The sequence below is a fragment of the Empidonax traillii genome, unplaced genomic scaffold, assembly GCF_003031625.1.
Source record: "Empidonax traillii isolate 1590-97213 ecotype Southwest subspecies unplaced genomic scaffold, ASM303162v1 scaffold11:size2795301, whole genome shotgun sequence".
In the NCBI taxonomy this organism is placed as follows: Eukaryota; Metazoa; Chordata; class Aves; order Passeriformes; family Tyrannidae; genus Empidonax; species Empidonax traillii.
Window position 1 is genome coordinate 472,749 of NW_020955204.1, and position 18,123 is coordinate 490,871.

At 45.1% G+C, this 18,123-nt stretch overlaps 2 protein-coding genes across 2 annotated transcripts; both read left to right on the forward strand.

Annotated features, from left to right (window-relative positions):
* Positions 1–1,137: 1,137 nt before the first annotated feature.
* Positions 1,138–10,767, forward strand: RAPSN (receptor associated protein of the synapse). The gene is made up of 8 exons (XM_027886133.1): positions 1,138–1,630; positions 4,183–4,521; positions 5,768–5,926; positions 6,201–6,299; positions 6,397–6,519; positions 9,103–9,156; positions 9,762–9,961; positions 10,676–10,767. Exons 1-8 carry the CDS (start codon positions 1,415–1,417, stop codon positions 10,746–10,748), a joined length of 1,263 nt encoding a protein of 420 aa, XP_027741934.1. The 5' UTR covers positions 1,138–1,414; the 3' UTR covers positions 10,749–10,767.
* Positions 10,768–11,152: 385 nt separating this feature from the next.
* PSMC3 (proteasome 26S subunit, ATPase 3) lies at positions 11,153–18,121 on the forward strand. Its single transcript, XM_027886119.1, has 12 exons — positions 11,153–11,286; positions 11,376–11,456; positions 14,286–14,411; positions 15,148–15,252; positions 15,347–15,409; positions 15,865–16,002; positions 16,130–16,273; positions 16,495–16,643; positions 17,139–17,235; positions 17,384–17,529; positions 17,701–17,782; positions 17,905–18,121. Exons 1-12 carry the CDS (start codon positions 11,260–11,262, stop codon positions 18,013–18,015), a joined length of 1,269 nt encoding a protein of 422 aa, XP_027741920.1. The 5' UTR covers positions 11,153–11,259; the 3' UTR covers positions 18,016–18,121.
* The last annotated feature ends 2 nt before the right edge of the window (positions 18,122–18,123 follow it).

Consider the following 18,123-nt stretch of genomic DNA (forward strand, 5'->3'; position numbering starts at 1 on the left):
ATTTACCTGTGCTTGGGGAAGAACTGCCACCAAAGTCACATAGAAGCAGGGAGGCAGCTGGAGACATGCCTGCTTTTACAGGTGGGTGTGTTATTAAAACTCCAAGTTGCAATTGCTTCTCTTTCCCTAGTTAAAGGATCCCAAGCCAGGTCCCTGGGACTTCTGTGTTGAAAAAATATTAGATATCCCTGAGGCATTCTCTACCTGCCCTCCCACCCCCCGGTTTGGTGTATCTTCCGAGGAAGGGCAGAGTCAGTCTATAGACAACCAAGGCTGTGGCCATTAAAAATGCAGCACATCAATAAGGGTATGAAACTTTACTCCTAGAGGAACCAGTCTAACTTTTATGTTTTCAGTGGAGTGTGGGAGAGTTGAATCTTTATTCTAATTGGGCTAAGAATTCTCTCATGCAGTCAGAAAGTGCAGAAATCTGTTGCTCTGTGTCTTTATTGTCATTCATTATGAAAGATGAGCAAGTTCTGGATGCAGAGTGTCAGCAGTGCCTTTGACAACTTCTGTTAGAAACTCTTGGAGGACTGCCACAGGCATTTAATGGCAGGAAGCAACAGTTAATCAAGAATAAAGTTTTTCAGGATTGTTATCTTCTTGTTTCTGAAATCAGGAAGTCAGTCCTTTATTTGCAGCAAATCTGTGACAGAACTGACCTGTGTCCACAGAAACAGTTCATGTTGACAGATGAGGTCTTCAAAAGGGAGGCTGAATTTTGTGCCTAGCAAAGCATCAGGCACAGTGTTGCAAGTGCATTCATCTAGTTCATACCTGACTTTTTAAGGCGTGTATTTTTCCTACTATTCTACCTGAGTCTGCTACCTCCTAGGCTAGCCCACCACCAGCAGTGCGTGTCAAAGAGGATGGCCAGAGAGGAAAGAGACAACTGAGGCATCCCTGTGACTGCAGCCGATTGTCTCTCCCTGCGGTATTTATAAGCTGCATTCTAGTGGGCAGGGGTGGGCAGTTGGCACACTGTGACCTTGGGAGCTGAGAAGCCTGACTAACATTCCTGGGAGCCACGTGAGCCAGACTGGCAGGAGCAACTGCAGCCAATGGGGAGGAGACCAGCACTGACTGCTGAGATTGAGTTTCACTCCTGTCGCTTGAGATTTTTCTCTTTCTCTCCCTGTTGTGCTTTTTGTCTGTGTTTATGGGATTGGACAGACAAATGCACTGATGGAACACTAGCGAGGAAGATCTTTGCCTAGTAGATTTGGGATTCTGCCTTCAGTGCTGAGCAACCACTTCTTGCCACTGCCTACCACAGCTCCACCCCCCTGCCATGGCTGGGTTTCTACGGCTCTGGGCCTTCTGAGCACACAACCTGCCCTCCTCTAGTGGGGCTTTTTAGGTTGTGTTCTCTTGTAAGCACTTCCTTTTTGCTGTCCTTAGAGGTTAGTGTATGAGGCTTTTTAATGCATGGGAGATGGGTCAGGACCAGACAAAACAGCAGATAGAGAAAGGACTTCATCTTTATCAGTCTAATCAGACCGAAAAGGCCCTGCGAGTCTGGATGAGAGTTTTGGAGAAGTCTGCGGATCCTGCTGGCAGGTTTCGGGTTTTGGGTTGCCTCATCACTGCTCATGCAGAGATGGGCAGATACAAAGACATGCTGAAGGTAAGGCAAACTGGAGATGAATGCATGCCATTGTGTCTCACCCGCTATGGAATGTGGCTGGAGATTAGAGCCTGAAATCAGGGGGTGGGGGGAGTATTTTGTATATAACAGAAAATACCAGCTCTTGAGCGCATCTTGTGGGCTGCTGTAATTACTGTGCTGAGCAGAAATTCCAGCCTATAAGATACACAGAATACTATTTTTCACTGGGTCTGGCCCCTTGGGATTCCTGGGTTATTTAGGTTCTCCAGTTGATCATGAAGACCTTTCTTGATTTATTTCCCACATACAGGCACGCCATGTTATCAGGCTTCAGGAAAAGGTATGAAAACAGGGCCATTGCTCCACTTCAAGCTGTATTATGTATGTCAGTGTAAAGAGACATCTCCAAGTGGATTCTATAGGATAAGCATCGGTCTTATGGAAACATGTCTGTTATCTTATTCAACTTCTGTCTGATATCTAATATAGATCTGATATTGGGGGTTTTTTTGATTAAGAGGGAAAAGATGATGCTTTTTTGATGGGGCAGTTGAGACATTTCAGGAGATTTCTGACAGTTGAGGTCAGAGAGTGGCTCCTGGTTGTCAGGACAGCATAGAAGAAAGAAAGAGGGATAGGGGGCTTGGTGGAAGAGTGGTAAAAAGAAGCTGAAGTTACATTTCGAGAGCATGAGGATAAACAGTTTAAGTATAAAAAAGGATAAACAAAAGGATAAACAAAAAGAAGCTGATGTGTGGATCTGAGAAGTAACAGGATGCATACAGAGAGCAGCAGACAGCATTTGGGAGGGTGACTCAGGAAGCTGTAAGACAAGGCAAGAGGATGTTGTAATAGTCTTAAGAAACTATCCCAGCCTGAAATAGTGTCTTGCTGAAGGGCCTTGATATTCTTGTCCTGATGTTTTTGGTTGCCACTTACCAGACTGGTAATCATTCAGCATTCAGAGCAAAAGGGGAAGGGGATGTCTACATCTCACTGAAAAGTTTCTGGTAGCTCTGTTTAGAATTGGAGGAGAGGGGGGCACATCTTACTAGTAAACACATAGACATGTCAAAGCCCTATATTAAAACCAAATACTTAGGCTAAATAAGAGAAGAGGGATATCGATATACTTGAAAAACATGTGAAGACAAACAGTTAAGTAGTGGCAGAAACAACAGACTGATTAGGGAAGAGAGAAGCAAAAAAGGTAAGATGTAGCTACCCGAAGGAAATACTGAAGGCTTCATGGGAAAAAAAAAGCAAAGCAAAGGAGTGGGCTTAGTATACCCTGAACATTCATTTGTTACCTGAGAACACAAAAGAAAGTGGGATCAGGGTAGGTAAATTATAGTTCTTCCCAGTGTTAGGAAGGCAAAATTGCTTCAGTCAAACCAAAGATTTTATACAGCAAGTGACCAAAGATAAGGAAAGGAGAACATAAGCAATAAGTCACTGAGCGAGGAAATAACAATATAAAAGAAGTCAGAATTAAAGGCACGAAGTAAACAGTGATTTAAGCAGGGTTATGATGCTCAACCTCTTTTTGAGAGAAAAACTATTTCACACCAAGAAAAGAGAAGCTGTGGCAATCAGCAAATAATGAAGAACTTGTGCAAAGGCAAGGGAATAATGGGAAGCTGAGCTAATGCACATCACTGGATCCACACAGCAGCCTTCCTAAACTAAGGAAACTGAGAAGCTACACAAACCTAAACATACTCAATTTATAGTTGGTGGGGTTTGGGGTTTTTTGTTTGTTTATGGTTTGGGTTTGGTTTTTTTTTTTTTTTTTGGTGAAGAATGTAAAATGTTCTAGTAACTTAAATTGTTATGTGTTGCCACGATATAAAAAGGAAGTAATTGATTCCCTTGGGAATTGTCATCCATAAAGCTAATTGATAATCTCTAATGAAAACTGCTAAATATTTACCTTTGCTACCGGTACTAATTCAAGCCTGCACTGTGCTTGGTTCATCCCAAAACACATGTCACTGCTTAGAAGAGCTTGCAGTCTGAAAAAAAAAAAAAAGACATGCTTTTAGAGAACAGAGAGTAATGAATTTAAGAGAACAGTATGCAATGAATCCTGAAGGTTATAGAACAAAAACTGTCAAGACTGCAATTTATTGGGGAAAAAAATTATGATAGAAGTAGCTCACTTGCTTTCTTTTATTAATAGAGTGCTTTGATAACTTAAGAATGTCAGAGAAAGTGGAACACATTAAACTGAGTGAAAGAAAACTGAGCTGCATTGTGTCAGATATTTCCTGCTTCACCTGCTTCTCTTTAGGGCCATTTAACAGCTTTTTTCCACTAACCACCAGCCTAGTTCATCTTCCCTGTCCCAGAGACTGTGGGGAGAGAGGGAGAGGTTTCTTCAATGTTCAAAGGCCTTTTAAACCACCAGATAACTGCTTAATGCATATGATGCTTCTCAGTCTGTGCTGATTGATCTGCCCTGCTCAAAGATGAGCTGCTTCTCCAGTATAAGGTGCTACTCTGTGGGTGTTTGAGCTGTATTTAAATAAACTACACATTTTTATAAACACTGTCTTCTCTACTTAAAGTTTGCAGTGGTACAGATTGACACAGCCCGGGAGCTGGAAGACCCGGATTACCTTACAGAGAGCTACCTAAACCTGGCTCGCAGCAATGAGAAACTCTGTGAATTCCAGAAAACAATCTCTTACTGTAAGACATGCCTGAACATGCAGGGTACCACTGTGAGCCTGCAGCTGAATGGCCAGGTGAGCCTCAGCATGGGCAATGCCTTCTTGGGCCTCAGCATTTTCCAGAAGGCTTTGGAGTGCTTTGAGAAAGCTTTGCGCTACGCACACAACAACGATGACAAGATGCTGGAGTGTCGAGTCTGCTGCAGCCTCGGGAACTTCTACACCCAGATAAAGGTGCAGTAACCAAAGGGACAGAAGGGTGACTGTCTCATGGATTCAGGAAAGAATTGGAAATAGTGTGAACTTCAGTTTATGTCTTTCCTATGGGAAGTGAAGTATTGAGAGAGCATTGTAAGCTAAAATCCCTTTGTAAAATCATCAGGAGTACTCTTGGTTCGCAGTAAGGACAGGAGGATCAATGTCATGTTTATAATTCACAGCAGAAGCAGCTGTGAATATGTGTGTTGAAAAGATCAAACTCAGCTTCAAAGAAGATCACATCAGAGAAGATACTGTCTGCACACAGGGCCGGCAGCCAGAACTCATGGATTCTGTATTTCTGCCTCAGCTGTAGGCAAATAGCTGCCAGGAAGCCCCTGTAGGTAAAACCAGGCAGGAACTGAGCATGGGGGTGATTTGCCAGTTCTAATTTCTAGTGCAAACAGCAACAAATAGGTTTTTCTCACAAAGTTGTGGGTTTTGTCACTAATGAAAACACTTAACAACTGAATTGTGGAAAACTATAAGTAACCTTCACTCATAATACCAAAAATAAAAAGTATCCAGCACAATGTTATTTTCTTTAGGTATGAAATAAGAAAGGAAAAAGAAAATTTTAAAAGTTGAAATTTCCTCTGTGCATTGTTGAGAATTAAAAAAAAAAAAAAAGATGACTTGAGAATGCTTTTAGATATTTAGATAAGTTTTACATAATTATTGCAAAATAAGATTTATTTCTAAAATTATTCTAATTCAAAAAATGCTTGGAAATGAAATGTATTATTACTTATTGTGAATTGGGTGAGGCCGTGATTTTTAATTTTTTTAATGTTTCCTGCAATGACGGATAACCAGCTTCTTGGAGATCTTGACTCACCTATGAAGAACATGAAGGCTCCATGTAGATGTTGAAAGCAAAGAAGATTTAAGAGCAGAGGAAGTTTTTAGCCTTTGGTTATAGAGGAGGGTAAATGGTTCCTGCAGAGAAAAGCTGATGGCATACTACATCAAATTCATTTGCTGGGCCATTACCCCAGTGTCCTGAACCCAGAGAATAATATGAATTCTATGTATGGCAATTCCACCTATCACAGTTCAAGGTCCACTGAATTATAGCCTGTGGAAGAGGAGCAGAACGAGTTTAAAGTTGTATAGAAATCTGCTAGATGCTGCATTGTTAGTAAAGTTGGGGGTTTTGTCTTGTTTCCTTTTTGCTTTATTCTTGCTGTGACTGCTGTCTGTCTGCTTGTCTGCCTTACAGGACTATGAGAAAGCCTTGTTCTTCCCATGTAAAGCAGCTGAGCTGGTGAATGATTATGGAAAGGGCTGGAGCTTGAAGTACCGTGCAATGAGCCAGTATCACATGGCCGTGGCCTACCAGAAGCTGGGGCGCCTGGCTGATGCCATGGACTGCTGTGAGGTACAGGGTGCGGGCAGCCACTGAGCTCTCTTGACCCTAGATGTTCCTGCTGCCTCCCAGCCTTAGAGCTGTGGTTTTAGTAGCCCAGGGGGCTTCAGACTTTGGGTTTACGAATGACCCTTGGTTGGGAACATGCGAAAAAGACTTTCTGTGCCGTAAAAGGTGGTGCCACTTCTTTGGAGCTGATCTTTCAGTGGCCAGAGTGCACGGTCCCAGCCCTGCTGTTTTGAACCAGGAAGAAGCTCTTCTACTGACCAAAGACAATTTCTTTCAGGAGTCCATGAAGATTGCCCTGCAGCATGGTGACCGGCCACTGCAAGCGCTGTGTCTGCTGTGCTTTGCAGATATCCATCGCAGTCGCAAAGATGTGCAGGTACAGCTCTTTTCTGCCAGGAAGGATAGAGGGAGTAGCAAGAGGGTATGAAAAGCAGGCCATAGCAAAACAGATGTTTTCCTCCCTGCTTCTGCAGACAGCCTTTCCACGGTATGATTCTTCCATGAGCATCATGACAGAGATTGGAAACCGCCTGGGCCTGGTCCAGGTGCTGCTAGGAGTGACCAAGTGCTGGATGATTCAGAAGGAGCTGGACAAGGTCAGTTACAAACTTGTTTCTACAGAAGTTTGTTAGACAAGACTAGAGCGTACAGTCTGCACTTTGATGGAGGTGCAGTTCAGAAGAAACCTGTGCTCCTTAGTTCTACCAACGGGGTCTGTTGTTTGTGCAGTTACATTTCTCTGAATGGTCTCTCTCACCAGGAATTTGTTACTAATAGTAGGAACATCCATTCTGAGTCAGGCTGCCAAATTACAGAATTGCCTCATAAGTCAGTCATGATGACTTCAAGCGCTTCACTGAGAAACCAGCACTGGGGGGAGGAAGCTTTGAAATGCTCTGAAATAGATTCCTCTGCCTACTTTTTAGTTACATTACTAAGCTCACTGATGTGCTAATGATGATGTTTAGACAGCTCTACAGCTCCACCATGTGCTTTGTAGGCAAAAGTGGTATCAAATTCCTGGAGAAACTTTAAACCCATAAACTTTGATGTGAAACAGAGAAATGAGAGCAGAAAGTCATTTGCGAATAGACAATATAGAGCAAGGGGATGAAGTTATTTATTTTGAAAATGCTTAGGCCATGTATGTGTATTGTAGTCCAGACTGCACTACATGCAGCACATTGTACTGCAGGATCATTATTTAGCCACAGAATTAAATCCTCAAAGGTTACCCCTGAACCTAGTAGTGAACAACCTGGAATAGAGCTGCACGGTGCCACATCAAGATGCTGGTTTCGGTCTAGATACAGTGAGGATTTGGTCTTATCACTCATATTGAGATACAAAGAATTTTATCTCAAATGAGGCATCCCAGATACCAGGATGTCAAATACCAGGATGTCAAGTATATGTCAATCAGAAAAGACAAGTTCAAGGTGCTGTCAGCATTTGAATTGCCTACAACAGGGAATCAGCTGGGCAAGATACACCATGCAGTCTCAGTGAGTAAACACTATGTTAGCAATCAAAGAAGAAACTGTGGACTTAAAAAGTTTTCTCAGTGTCAAAAGAATAGGACAGGACACAGCAGGTAGGCATCTACAGAAGATAATATTCAGAGCACTCATCAAACTCCTACATCTGCTGATCCCATCTCTAGCTGCTGCCACTCTCTGATATCACAAGCAGCTCTCACTTGTGAGAGCATGGTGACAGCTTTGCACAGAACCCTAATGTCTCCGAAACCCACAGAAGAGAATGGATGAATCTCATATTCTGTTACAGGCATTAGAGGGAAGTCTGCCCTGGTGGGTCAGAGGACATAAGCCTGTTGCCCAAATGTGGCCTCCTTAAAGGTCATAGCCCTGAATACTCACCCAATCTTCAACTTGCCAGTCCCAGTTTCCATTTTCTTATGCTTCTCATCCCAGTTACCTAATAAAGCAATTTGCTAACTTTACACTTGCAGAGTCCCTATTCTTGTCCTAGCTTGCTCCATCTTCCTGGTCTCCTTGGCTAGTTAGTCCGTTTTATTTGCATGTAGTCAACACTATTGCAGATCCTCCCAGGTTGCTCTCACACCTTGCTTGTCTCATTCCTCTGCAGTCTCACATTCCTGTCCAAGATAAACTGTCCCCTGGACTAGTCAAGATCTCTTCTCCCTGCCATCCCCCCATCCCACCATGCTTCGCTTTGATTCTTAGTCAGTCATTAATTTCAGGATTTCCCAGTAAACCTTCAGTCTTCCTAGGCACAGTTCTCAGTTATGTTCTCCCTGCTAGCCTTCAATTCCTGCTTCCCTCTTCTAAAAGTTCCTTATACTGTTGCTGCCACCACAGGTGTAATGCCATGTCCTCTGCATTCACAGTGCAGTTTTTCATCTCATCTGGTCCTCTTCTTCTAGAATAGAAGTAATGCCAAATTACAGGATAAGAATTTTATAATGTTCCTCCTGAAAACTGCTGCATCACAAGGGAGACCTCTTCTTTCCTTGGACAAACCTGAAGCAGATCTCAATAGTTCTGGAGAAGAGAGACTAATGATCAAGGAATACTGTGACAACTAGGGGAAAGTAGGGACTCATTTGGTATGACAGCTGCTATGCTAAATATTTCCTTCAGATGTAGAAAATGGATAGCAGAACACTCCTACATCACACCCTGTGTAAGTAAGGCAAAGTGGATATATGAACAGCAGGTAAAAAATGGATGAGTGTGGTGTATTGTTGCTGCTGATCCTTTTCTTCGTCTCTTGTACAAGTGAAATTGGAGTTTCCCAACAATTAATGAGCCGGTAAGGTAGGATGGGGAAAAGGCTTGCTTTGCTTGTGCTCCATCCCAACCCCAATGAGCATGTGTCACTGAGTTTAAGTAAGCCTATATTGTCTCTTCTTGGAAATATCGGCCTGTGCCAATATTTGCACTCTGTGGCTAGAACATAAATGTAGCTCTTGGATTATTTGTGGTTTTTCAGAAACTAAGCTTTTCTCATGGATTAACTGTTGGGAGGGGAGGGAAATCTGCCAGACACCTATCTTGCATCTCCAGAGTTGCAGTAATGCTTATTTATCCAAGTTTTACTCTGTACTTCTTTTAATACTTCCCATAGGAAATTCATACAAGTCTGGTTTTGATATATTAGACTGAGAACTGATGATGCATGCTCTCGATTCACAGGCTCTGGAAAGCATTGAAAAGGCACAGGAGCTGGCAGAGGGACTAGGGAACAAGGTAGGATCCTACAGCTTTACTTCAGCACACTCTCAGGCAACATAAGTCAAGCATTAAAGTATCCAGACTTGTTATTGCTTGTTAACATGTCTGTATTAATCAGTCAGTGCTTGGGACTTGCTTTGTTTTTTCATGGGCTGTTGCACATATAATCATCAGTGTGCAAGTCTGAAAAGTCAGCGAGGAGTCACAGTGGGATAAGCAAAGGGGAATATGAAGCAAGAAGAATGGGGTATGAAACAAGCAGAATTAGGCGTCTCCTCTTGAAAAAATTTTTTTGCCCTGAGCATCAAGGGAGCTGTGTGCTGGCTGGAGGCAAAGGGAAATGAAATACACTGGGTGTTGTGAGTAGCTCAGGAAAACCATTGATGAAAGAGCTGCAGAGTGCCTCAAACCTAGTGTCACCTTTTGTGACACAAAGAAGTAAGGTTAATAGCAGGAAGTGCTGAAAGACCAAATGTCCTTATGACTGATCCTATCCCTTAGACAGCTTTCTCTGCTGACGTTTCTCCAGTTGGCTGATGGGGCTGTAGTGGTTCTTACTCCTTCTGTTTCTGGTCTGTCTTCACCTTGTTCACTTTTCTTATGTTTCTGTCCATGTGCAGCTTGGCCTGCTGAAGCTCCATTGCCTGTGTGAAAGGATCTATCGAACAAAGGAGCAGCAGCGAGAATTGCGTGACCATGTAGTGAAGTTCCATGAATGCGTGGAGGAGATGGAGCTATACTGTGGCATGTGTGGAGAGTCCATTGGGGAGAAGAACAACCAGCTCCAGGCACTGCCTTGCTCCCACTTCTTCCACTTAAAGTAATTAGCTGGAAGATTGTTGTCATGACATTTATGCTTAGAGTAGGACCGTCCTATGCATGTCTTTGTCTTGCTTCTTGTACCTTGCAGGATCCCATTGCAGTGCTGTGAGTCTCATGCCCTTGAAGGGTGAGATTAAGCCATAACATCCATCACACTCACACTTCTGTCCTCTAAATGATTGTTCACCAATGTCCTCACTTTGTAGATATTCAGCACCGTTCACAGATTCTTATTTGATTCCTCTTGGGGAATCAGTTCTTCTCTCCCAGGGGCAGTCTGGATTTATCCCGAGTCCCTTCTTTCTCTCTTGGCTAGTGACACACGGAGGTGAAGTTGTTCAGCCTGTTACTGTGCTGCTGCCATGACAGAAGTTAGCTGTACCATCATTTTATTTTTAGAAGAAAGATGGATGTAACAAAACACTTAATTACGAAAATTAAGGATTTAAAAACGCCTCACACTGACACCAAAATTAGGATCAGACTGCTGGGCAGAAAGAGATGCCCGATTTGCCTCCACCAGCACAGACACGTAGTGCTGTAGAGGAACGTGCTGAAGTGCCTCTACGGAAGGGGAGGGAAAGAGATCAGATCTTTACGCGGAGCGGGAGGGAAAATGGGGAAAAGCTGTGGTGTGGAATAGCCGTGGGAGCGGCGCTGGGGGAGCCTCCGGCCGCGGAGCCGCCTCGAACCGACCCTCCTCCCTTTGCAGGTGCCTCCAGACCAACGGGACCCGCGGCTGCCCCAACTGCCGCCGCCTGTCGGTGAAACCCGGCTACGTGTGACTGCCCGCGGGGCTCGGCGGGGCCGCGGGCACGGACGGAGCTGCTCCCGGGCCCCACTGGGTCTGCGGGGGCGTCCTCGAACTCCCCTGCGTGTGTCTCACGGAGACTCGGCCCGACCCCGCTACCTTCCCCCTCGCTCCTCTGTACGGGCACTGACTGTAATAAAGGGTTTCTCCGGCAGAGCGCCCCGCCTGCCTCCGCCGCCGGGCTCTGGGCACCGCCCTCGCCCCGCCCCGCCCCGGGATGGCGGCGGCGCCATCACTCAGCACATTTGGGGAGGGCACGTGACCCACCGCCTGGTCCCCGCCCGCCCCGCCGGCAGATTCGGCACGTCCGCGCTCGGAGGGCCGCGGGGCCGCGGTGCGGGAGGCGGCAGCGCCAAGGGAGAGGAGGGGCCGCGGGAGCCCCGGGCCGCCCGTCCCGCCGCCTCCCGCCCTGAGCGTGCGAGGGCAGTGCGGAATCTGCCGCCCCGAACCCGCCGCCCGGTGCGCGCCCGCAGCCCGGCGGAAAGATGGCGTCGGTGTGGGATGAGTCGGAGGTGAGGGACCGGAGCTGGGGCCGGGGGCGGCGGGGATGGGGCTGGGGCGAGGCCGGGCCGAGGGTGACGCTGCCGTTGTGCCCCCGCAGGATGGCGTCGGCGAGGAGGTGCTGAAGATGTCCACGGAGGAGATCGTGCAGCGCACCCGCCTCCTCGACAGCGAGATCAAGGTAGCGGCCCGGGGCCGCCGCCGGGCCGGGGAGCGCGGCCGGGCCGAGTCGTTCGGCCTTGGGAGCCTCCCGCTGCTGGAGCTCGGGGCGGGCTTAGCACAGCCACGGGGCAGCGGGGAAGGCAGCGGAAAGTAAGACGCGGTTACCTAGATCGAGAACGGCAGATTGAGGAGTGGTGGTTCTCGAGGGTAGAAACACTGGGAGAGCAAGCCCGAGGAAACTGAGTGGGCGGTTGTTCTACACAGCCTTGGACCGTCGTCCTTGCCTCGTAGGCATAGGGGAGAGGGAGATCTTTCTGTGGCCTGAGACACAGGTAGGGTCGTCGGGTAGTTCAGGTTGGAAGGGACTTGGGAAGACCTCCAGGCTAAGCTCCTTTTCAAAGCAGAGTGAGCCGTAAGCTAGGCTACTCAGGGCTTTATCTGGTTGAATCCTAAAAGGCTCTGAAAACAGATATTGCACCACTTCTCTAGGTGTTCAGTGCCACCACTTGACAGACCTCGTGAGGATAAAGATTTGTTTTACGTAGAGGCTGAGTGTCTCTTGTTTCAGTCTTTCTTTGTTGTCTCATCCACCCTCTTTGTATTCCTGTGAAGTGTCTAGTTCAGTCTTGATACTTTCCCCAGTAGTTCTCCAGCTGAACAAGCCCATTTCCTCAGCTACTTCTCAGAGGGGCTGTGCCCCAGCCCGCTATCCATCTTGATGGCTTTGTGCTGAACTCAGTCCATTTTATCAATGTCTTTACTATATGGGGGGGCAAACTGGGCCAAGTGCTCTAGATAGGATCTAACAAGTGCTGAATAAAGGGGACTGATCGCTTTTCTCCGTCTACTGCCTTCACTCCTGTTAGTGCAGCCTGGGATGCTGTTTGCCACCCTTGCTGTCAGAGTACATGGCTGGCTCCTGTTCACTTTGCTGTCCATGGACACCCCAGGTCCATGTCCTCAGAGCTGGTTTCCAACCAGCCAATCACTAGCCTGTGTCATTGCAAGGTGCACTTCTTCCCCAGGTGCAGGCTCTGCATTTGTCCTTGAATTTTATAAGGTTCCTGTGTGCCTATTCCTCCAGTCTCTCAAGGTCCCTGTGAGTGGCCTGTCCTTGAGACTATGCCCATCAGTTTGGTGTCACCTGCAAAAATGATGAGAATACACTCCATCTTCTTTTCTTATTCATTCATTTAGATATTAATTAGATACACCTGTGTCAAGATAGACCCGTTTTGCATAAAAGAGCACTTGTAACTTTAGTATAAGTTTGTCTGCTGCCTGATGTTAGCAGTATTGAGATAAAATATTTCATAAATTCTGCAGAGCAACTTCATCCTACACTGCTTCAGGCTCCACAAGTAATTCTGACTTATTAACTTTCTTATTCTTTAAGGACAGTAAAGGTAAATATGTCTTAATTTTAAATTACAGAATACAGTAAGAAGTAAAAGTACCCTTCTTCATTTTATACTAAGAGCTTCATAATTGCAAAATGTTTATTGGTGTCCTCCCATGCAGTTTTCCTTGAATGTTTCCTAGATTCTGTTTTATTAAATCAAATTTATAAGTTTTTTGCATTTTTATGTAGCAGATTCTGTATTGGCTCCTGTAAAAGTTTTGTCCTGTGAATGTGTTACAGCACAGTATTATGCTTAGGCATCAAGAGTTTTAAAGATATTTTCTCAGAGAAGAGTGGATTTCCCCATGAAACAGAATCACACCAATTCAGGTGTGACCAGTTCTCCTGAGACCTCCTGGTGCTACAGTCACTTCAGTGGGGATCACAAACTATGTGTTTTTAAACTGTATGACAAACCAGTAAAGGGGCGAAAACATATGTGGGCATCAGCCAGAAACTACTATGAAATACCTGTATTGGGTATGTTAGTCTTGGGTATAAACGTACTTACTGTTGGATGGTGAGGACAGAACTTCTTTTCTTATAGGTTTTTTCCCTTACAGTTAGTAGAATCATACTTTGGGGTGGAAAGGACCTTTAAGAGTCATTTAGTCCAACCCTCCTGCAATGAGCAGGGACATCTACAACTAGACCAGGTTGCTCAGAGCCCTGCCTTGAGTGTTTCCAGGAAGATGGCCTTGAGTGTTTCCAGGAATGGGCATCCACATCCTCCCTGGGCAACTTGTTACAGAGTTTTACTAACCTCACTGTAAAAATATTCTTCCTTATATCTGGTTTAAATCTGCCCTCTTTAAGTTTAAAGCTATTACCCCTTGTCCTGTTGCAACAGGTCTTACTAAAAAAAGTCTGTTCCCATCTTTCTTACGAGACCCCTTTAAATGCTGAAAGGCCACCATGAGGTCTCCCTGGAAACTTGTCTTCTCCAGGCTGAATCACGGAATGGTTTGGGTTGAAAGGGACCTAAAAGATCATCTGGTTCCAATCCCCTGCAAAACATAACTGTAAAATAGGTGTGTGTATATGGATGCCTGCGTGTGTGTATATGTAGTTACCTGGGTATCTGTATATATTAAAAAAATCACAACCAAACCACGGTTGCCTTGTCTGGGTCATACTGTGTTCTAGATCACATTGCAACCCAGTAAGCTGATGCATTGATCAGGCTAAGGCTACCAGGTGACACTAGGAAGAAATTCCTTGGGGTTATTGATTAGTTTAGAGACCAGAATGGACTGTGTAGCCTGCATTCCTAACCAGTTTTGGCTAATTTGCTGGGTTTTCCTCTTTTTATATTACATTTCCCATTATACCCACTGTTTCCTAAAATTTTACTTTTTATAACTGTTTACTTTTTGGAATAACATGTGAATTTTGTCTTGTCTTCTGCAACTATTCCTATTTCTTTCCTCTGTGTACCAATTCCAGATCATGAAGAGTGAAGTACTGAGAGTGACCCATGAGCTTCAGGCCATGAAAGACAAGATCAAAGAGAACAGTGAGAAGATCAAAGTGAACAAAACCCTGCCATACCTTGTCTCCAATGTTATTGAGGTGAGAGTGGTGGACTCTTCTGCAGTGACATGAGACTTGTGTGCAGTATATAGTGACAGGGAGAAAGGGAGGGGAACTCAGCAGCAATTCAGGACATGGAGTATTCTCAAACTACTGATGCTTCTGGAGCCAGGACTTTCAGGTTTTTCTGTTTGTGACCTGGAAGTGCACATCACTTGCCCACTTCTTGTCTGAGTCATTTCTTAAGCTTTGGCTACTGTTCATCTGTATGTAGCAGCCATCAGAGGGTGACACAGCCGTGCTAAGTGTAGACTTGGGCATGTGAAATTCTGTATGTGCTCTGAAACTTGTGGCACGGCAATTGAAAGGTGGTGGCTCTGTTACTACATCATATTCTTTTTGTAATTCAGTAACTTTGATGATAGGAAAAAAAATGCTGATAGTTTTCTATCTTTAAAAATGGAATTGGTTTGTGCTACTGTTTTAAAACTTAATGAACTTAATGTGAGCTGCTTATGGGAGGAGGAATCACTGCCATTAGCTACCACTTTGTTCTGAACTTTGTAGCGTCTTTCTATGCATTGTTGTGTGATGCTTCTTGAGGAAAGGAAGAAATTGATTTTTACAGGAAAGCTTTAATGCGTTCAGGATTCTAGTGCTGATGGATGATGGAAAGTTTTACTTCTCCCACTCCATGTAATTTAGAAGCATTAATCCTGGGATCATCCTGCTAGCCTGGTTACATTTTCATGAAGCCTTTCACTCTGGTTTTCAGCTGCTGGATGTGGACCCCAATGACCAGGAGGAGGATGGAGCAAACATTGACCTGGATTCCCAAAGAAAAGGCAAATGTGCTGTGATCAAGACCTCCACACGTCAGGTAAGATCCATGTGCCCAGCCAGGTGTGAGGAGTGATGCAAAGCACCTTATTTTAGTACATCTGGGTTTGCTTACTTTGGTTTCTTTCCTACAGACATATTTCCTACCCGTTATTGGGTTGGTTGATGCTGAGAAGTTGAAGCCTGGAGACCTGGTGGTGAGTGATGCTGTTGTGATGGTTAGATATGATGGTGGTGAGAAAATGTTGTATGTCTTACCCTTTAGAAAGGAAACAAATCTCTCTCTGTTTCCCCAAGACCATTTCTTTACTAAAATTTTATTAGAAAGATATTAATGGGTTCAGTCATATCTGTAGCATAGAAAAGTAGTTCAGAATGTGTGTTCTTTACACATAAAATTAGGTGCTGAAAATTCAAGAGATCATCTAGTAAATTTTTCTAAACCCGGTCTTTTCTATTGTAAGTAATTTTGACCACTCTTTTAAATGTGGTAGGTTAACTGTGGCATTGTCCACTGTGCCAAGCTGTGGTGATTTGTTGAGCGCAAGTGTCAAAGCTGGTTATTCCCGCATCCCTGAGGTCTAGTAAATCATCTTTGATTGCATGTCTATTAATTGCTATCTGCTTAAAAGCAAAGGACTTGTGTTTACAGGGGGTGAACAAAGACTCTTACTTGATCCTGGAGACTCTGCCTACTGAATATGATTCACGGGTGAAAGCGATGGAGGTGGATGAGAGGCCCACAGAGCAGTACAGTGACATCGGGGGGCTGGATAAACAAATCCAAGAGGTGATACTTAATGTATAATTTCTGGTGTGATGGAGGACAACAGTCTTTGAAATTCAGTTTAAAAGCAGGCAGCCTGGATCTGTGGAGAAGAACGAGTTTATGTATTCATGTTTTTCTTTTGCTGTAGCTCGTGGAGGCCATTGTCCTGCCAATGAATCATAAAGAGAAATTTGAAAATTTGGGTATACAGCCACCCAAAGGAGTCCTTATGTACGGGCCTCCGGGAACAGGGAAGACACTTTTAGCTCGAGCATGTGCTGCCCAGACCAAGGTAAAAGGAACCTTTGAAAGTGTGTGCTGCTGTAGAATAGTACCTGACAATTAATATGAACACCTCCAAGGAGAGAGGGGTCTTATAAATAAATGGGTGCTACAAAGGCTGAGATTTTCTTTTCTGTTCGCTTGCTTGCTTGTTTTAATTAAGGGCTTCTTATAGTATTCATAACTGACCCTATTGAGAAATGAGGCATAGGATTCTCTTTCACTTCCCAGGCTACGTTCCTGAAGCTTGCAGGTCCGCAACTTGTGCAGATGTTCATTGGTGATGGAGCTAAGCTGGTACGTGATGCTTTCGCTCTTGCGAAGGAAAAAGCTCCTTCCATCATCTTTATTGATGAACTGGATGCCATTGGCACTAAAAGGTGAGGTGTAGGCTATGTTGTAAAGCTCTTGGGAGCAGCCCCCTTTCTCTGTGTATGTGAGCAGAGCCTAGCTTAAAGCACGGCCTACTCAGAAACAAAGTGTAAACACAGTTTCATAGCAGTTGCTACAATCCTTGAACTCATGAGTGACATTCATGAGACTTGATATCTATGTGATAGTGTGTCCTGCTGTATAAAACTGTTTTATGATCACTGCAGCAGGCATGTGGAGATGTTCACCCTCCTTTCCTACTTGGGCCTGGGCAGCATGAGCCGCATTCAGCTCTAAGGACTGAATAAGACTCAGGTGCTGCTGACAGTTATTCTAGTCGCAGTCCTCATCATGGTAGGACTCCTTGTAGTTTCAAGGAGAAATTTGGAAGCCCTTGGCCAAGGAGTATGAACTGCAGTCATTCTGTCTTTTGGTGTGATTGAAAACAGAGGGACAGGTTGGTCCGGTTCACGCTGATAGTTTTACCCCTGTTTCCTCCTCAGGTTTGATAGTGAGAAGGCTGGTGACCGGGAGGTGCAGAGAACCATGCTGGAGCTGCTTAATCAACTTGATGGTTTCCAGCCCAACACACAAGTCAAGGTTGGGATCTGGCAGGGAGTGCTGCTGAGGTCCAGGGCACTCTAGCAGGGGATGGAAAACAATGTCCAGGGAAGAAGCTTGGTGGATCCTTGGGGAGAAGAGGCCTGTTCTCCAGGTGCCTCACACTGATGATCCTGCTTCTACTTAGGTGATTGCTGCAACCAACCGGGTTGATATCTTGGACCCAGCTTTGCTCCGCTCTGGACGATTAGATCGGAAGATTGAGTTCCCAATGCCTAATGAGGAGGCCAGAGCCAGAATTATGCAGATCCATTCACGCAAAATGAATGTCAGGTATGGCCTTCTGGGGCTATGTTTGTCACTCACAGTGGTACCTCAGGACTGAGAAGTGGTTGGCAGTCACTTGCTGAGAGCTCAGTGTTGGGTTAAGGAAACTCCCTGCCTTGCTTTTTTTTTATTTGGTACATGTTCAGACTTTTTCTTCCCCTTTTCTGCTCATATCAGCCCTGATGTGAACTATGAGGAACTGGCTCGCTGCACAGATGATTTCAATGGAGCCCAGTGCAAGGCTGTGTGTGTTGAAGCGGTAAGTATTCCTCTACAGCAGCCAGCACTGATGGGAGGGAAATGCGAAAGCTAATGTGGAGTAATTACTTGGAACTGATGTGGTGCTCACATTCCCTTTCTAAATACTGTCTCACTGCTTAGGGGATGATTGCTCTCCGTCGTGGAGCTACGGAGCTCACCCACGAGGACTACATGGAAGGAATCCTGGAGGTTCAAGCAAAGAAAAAAGCCAACCTGCAGTACTATGCCTGATCTCTGCCCAGTCAAGGTTGTGGCCTTGGCAGAGGACAGGACTAGACTGGACTGTATCACTTACTTTCTGTCTGGAAAAAATAAAGCATTTTTTCCCTTTGAAAACAA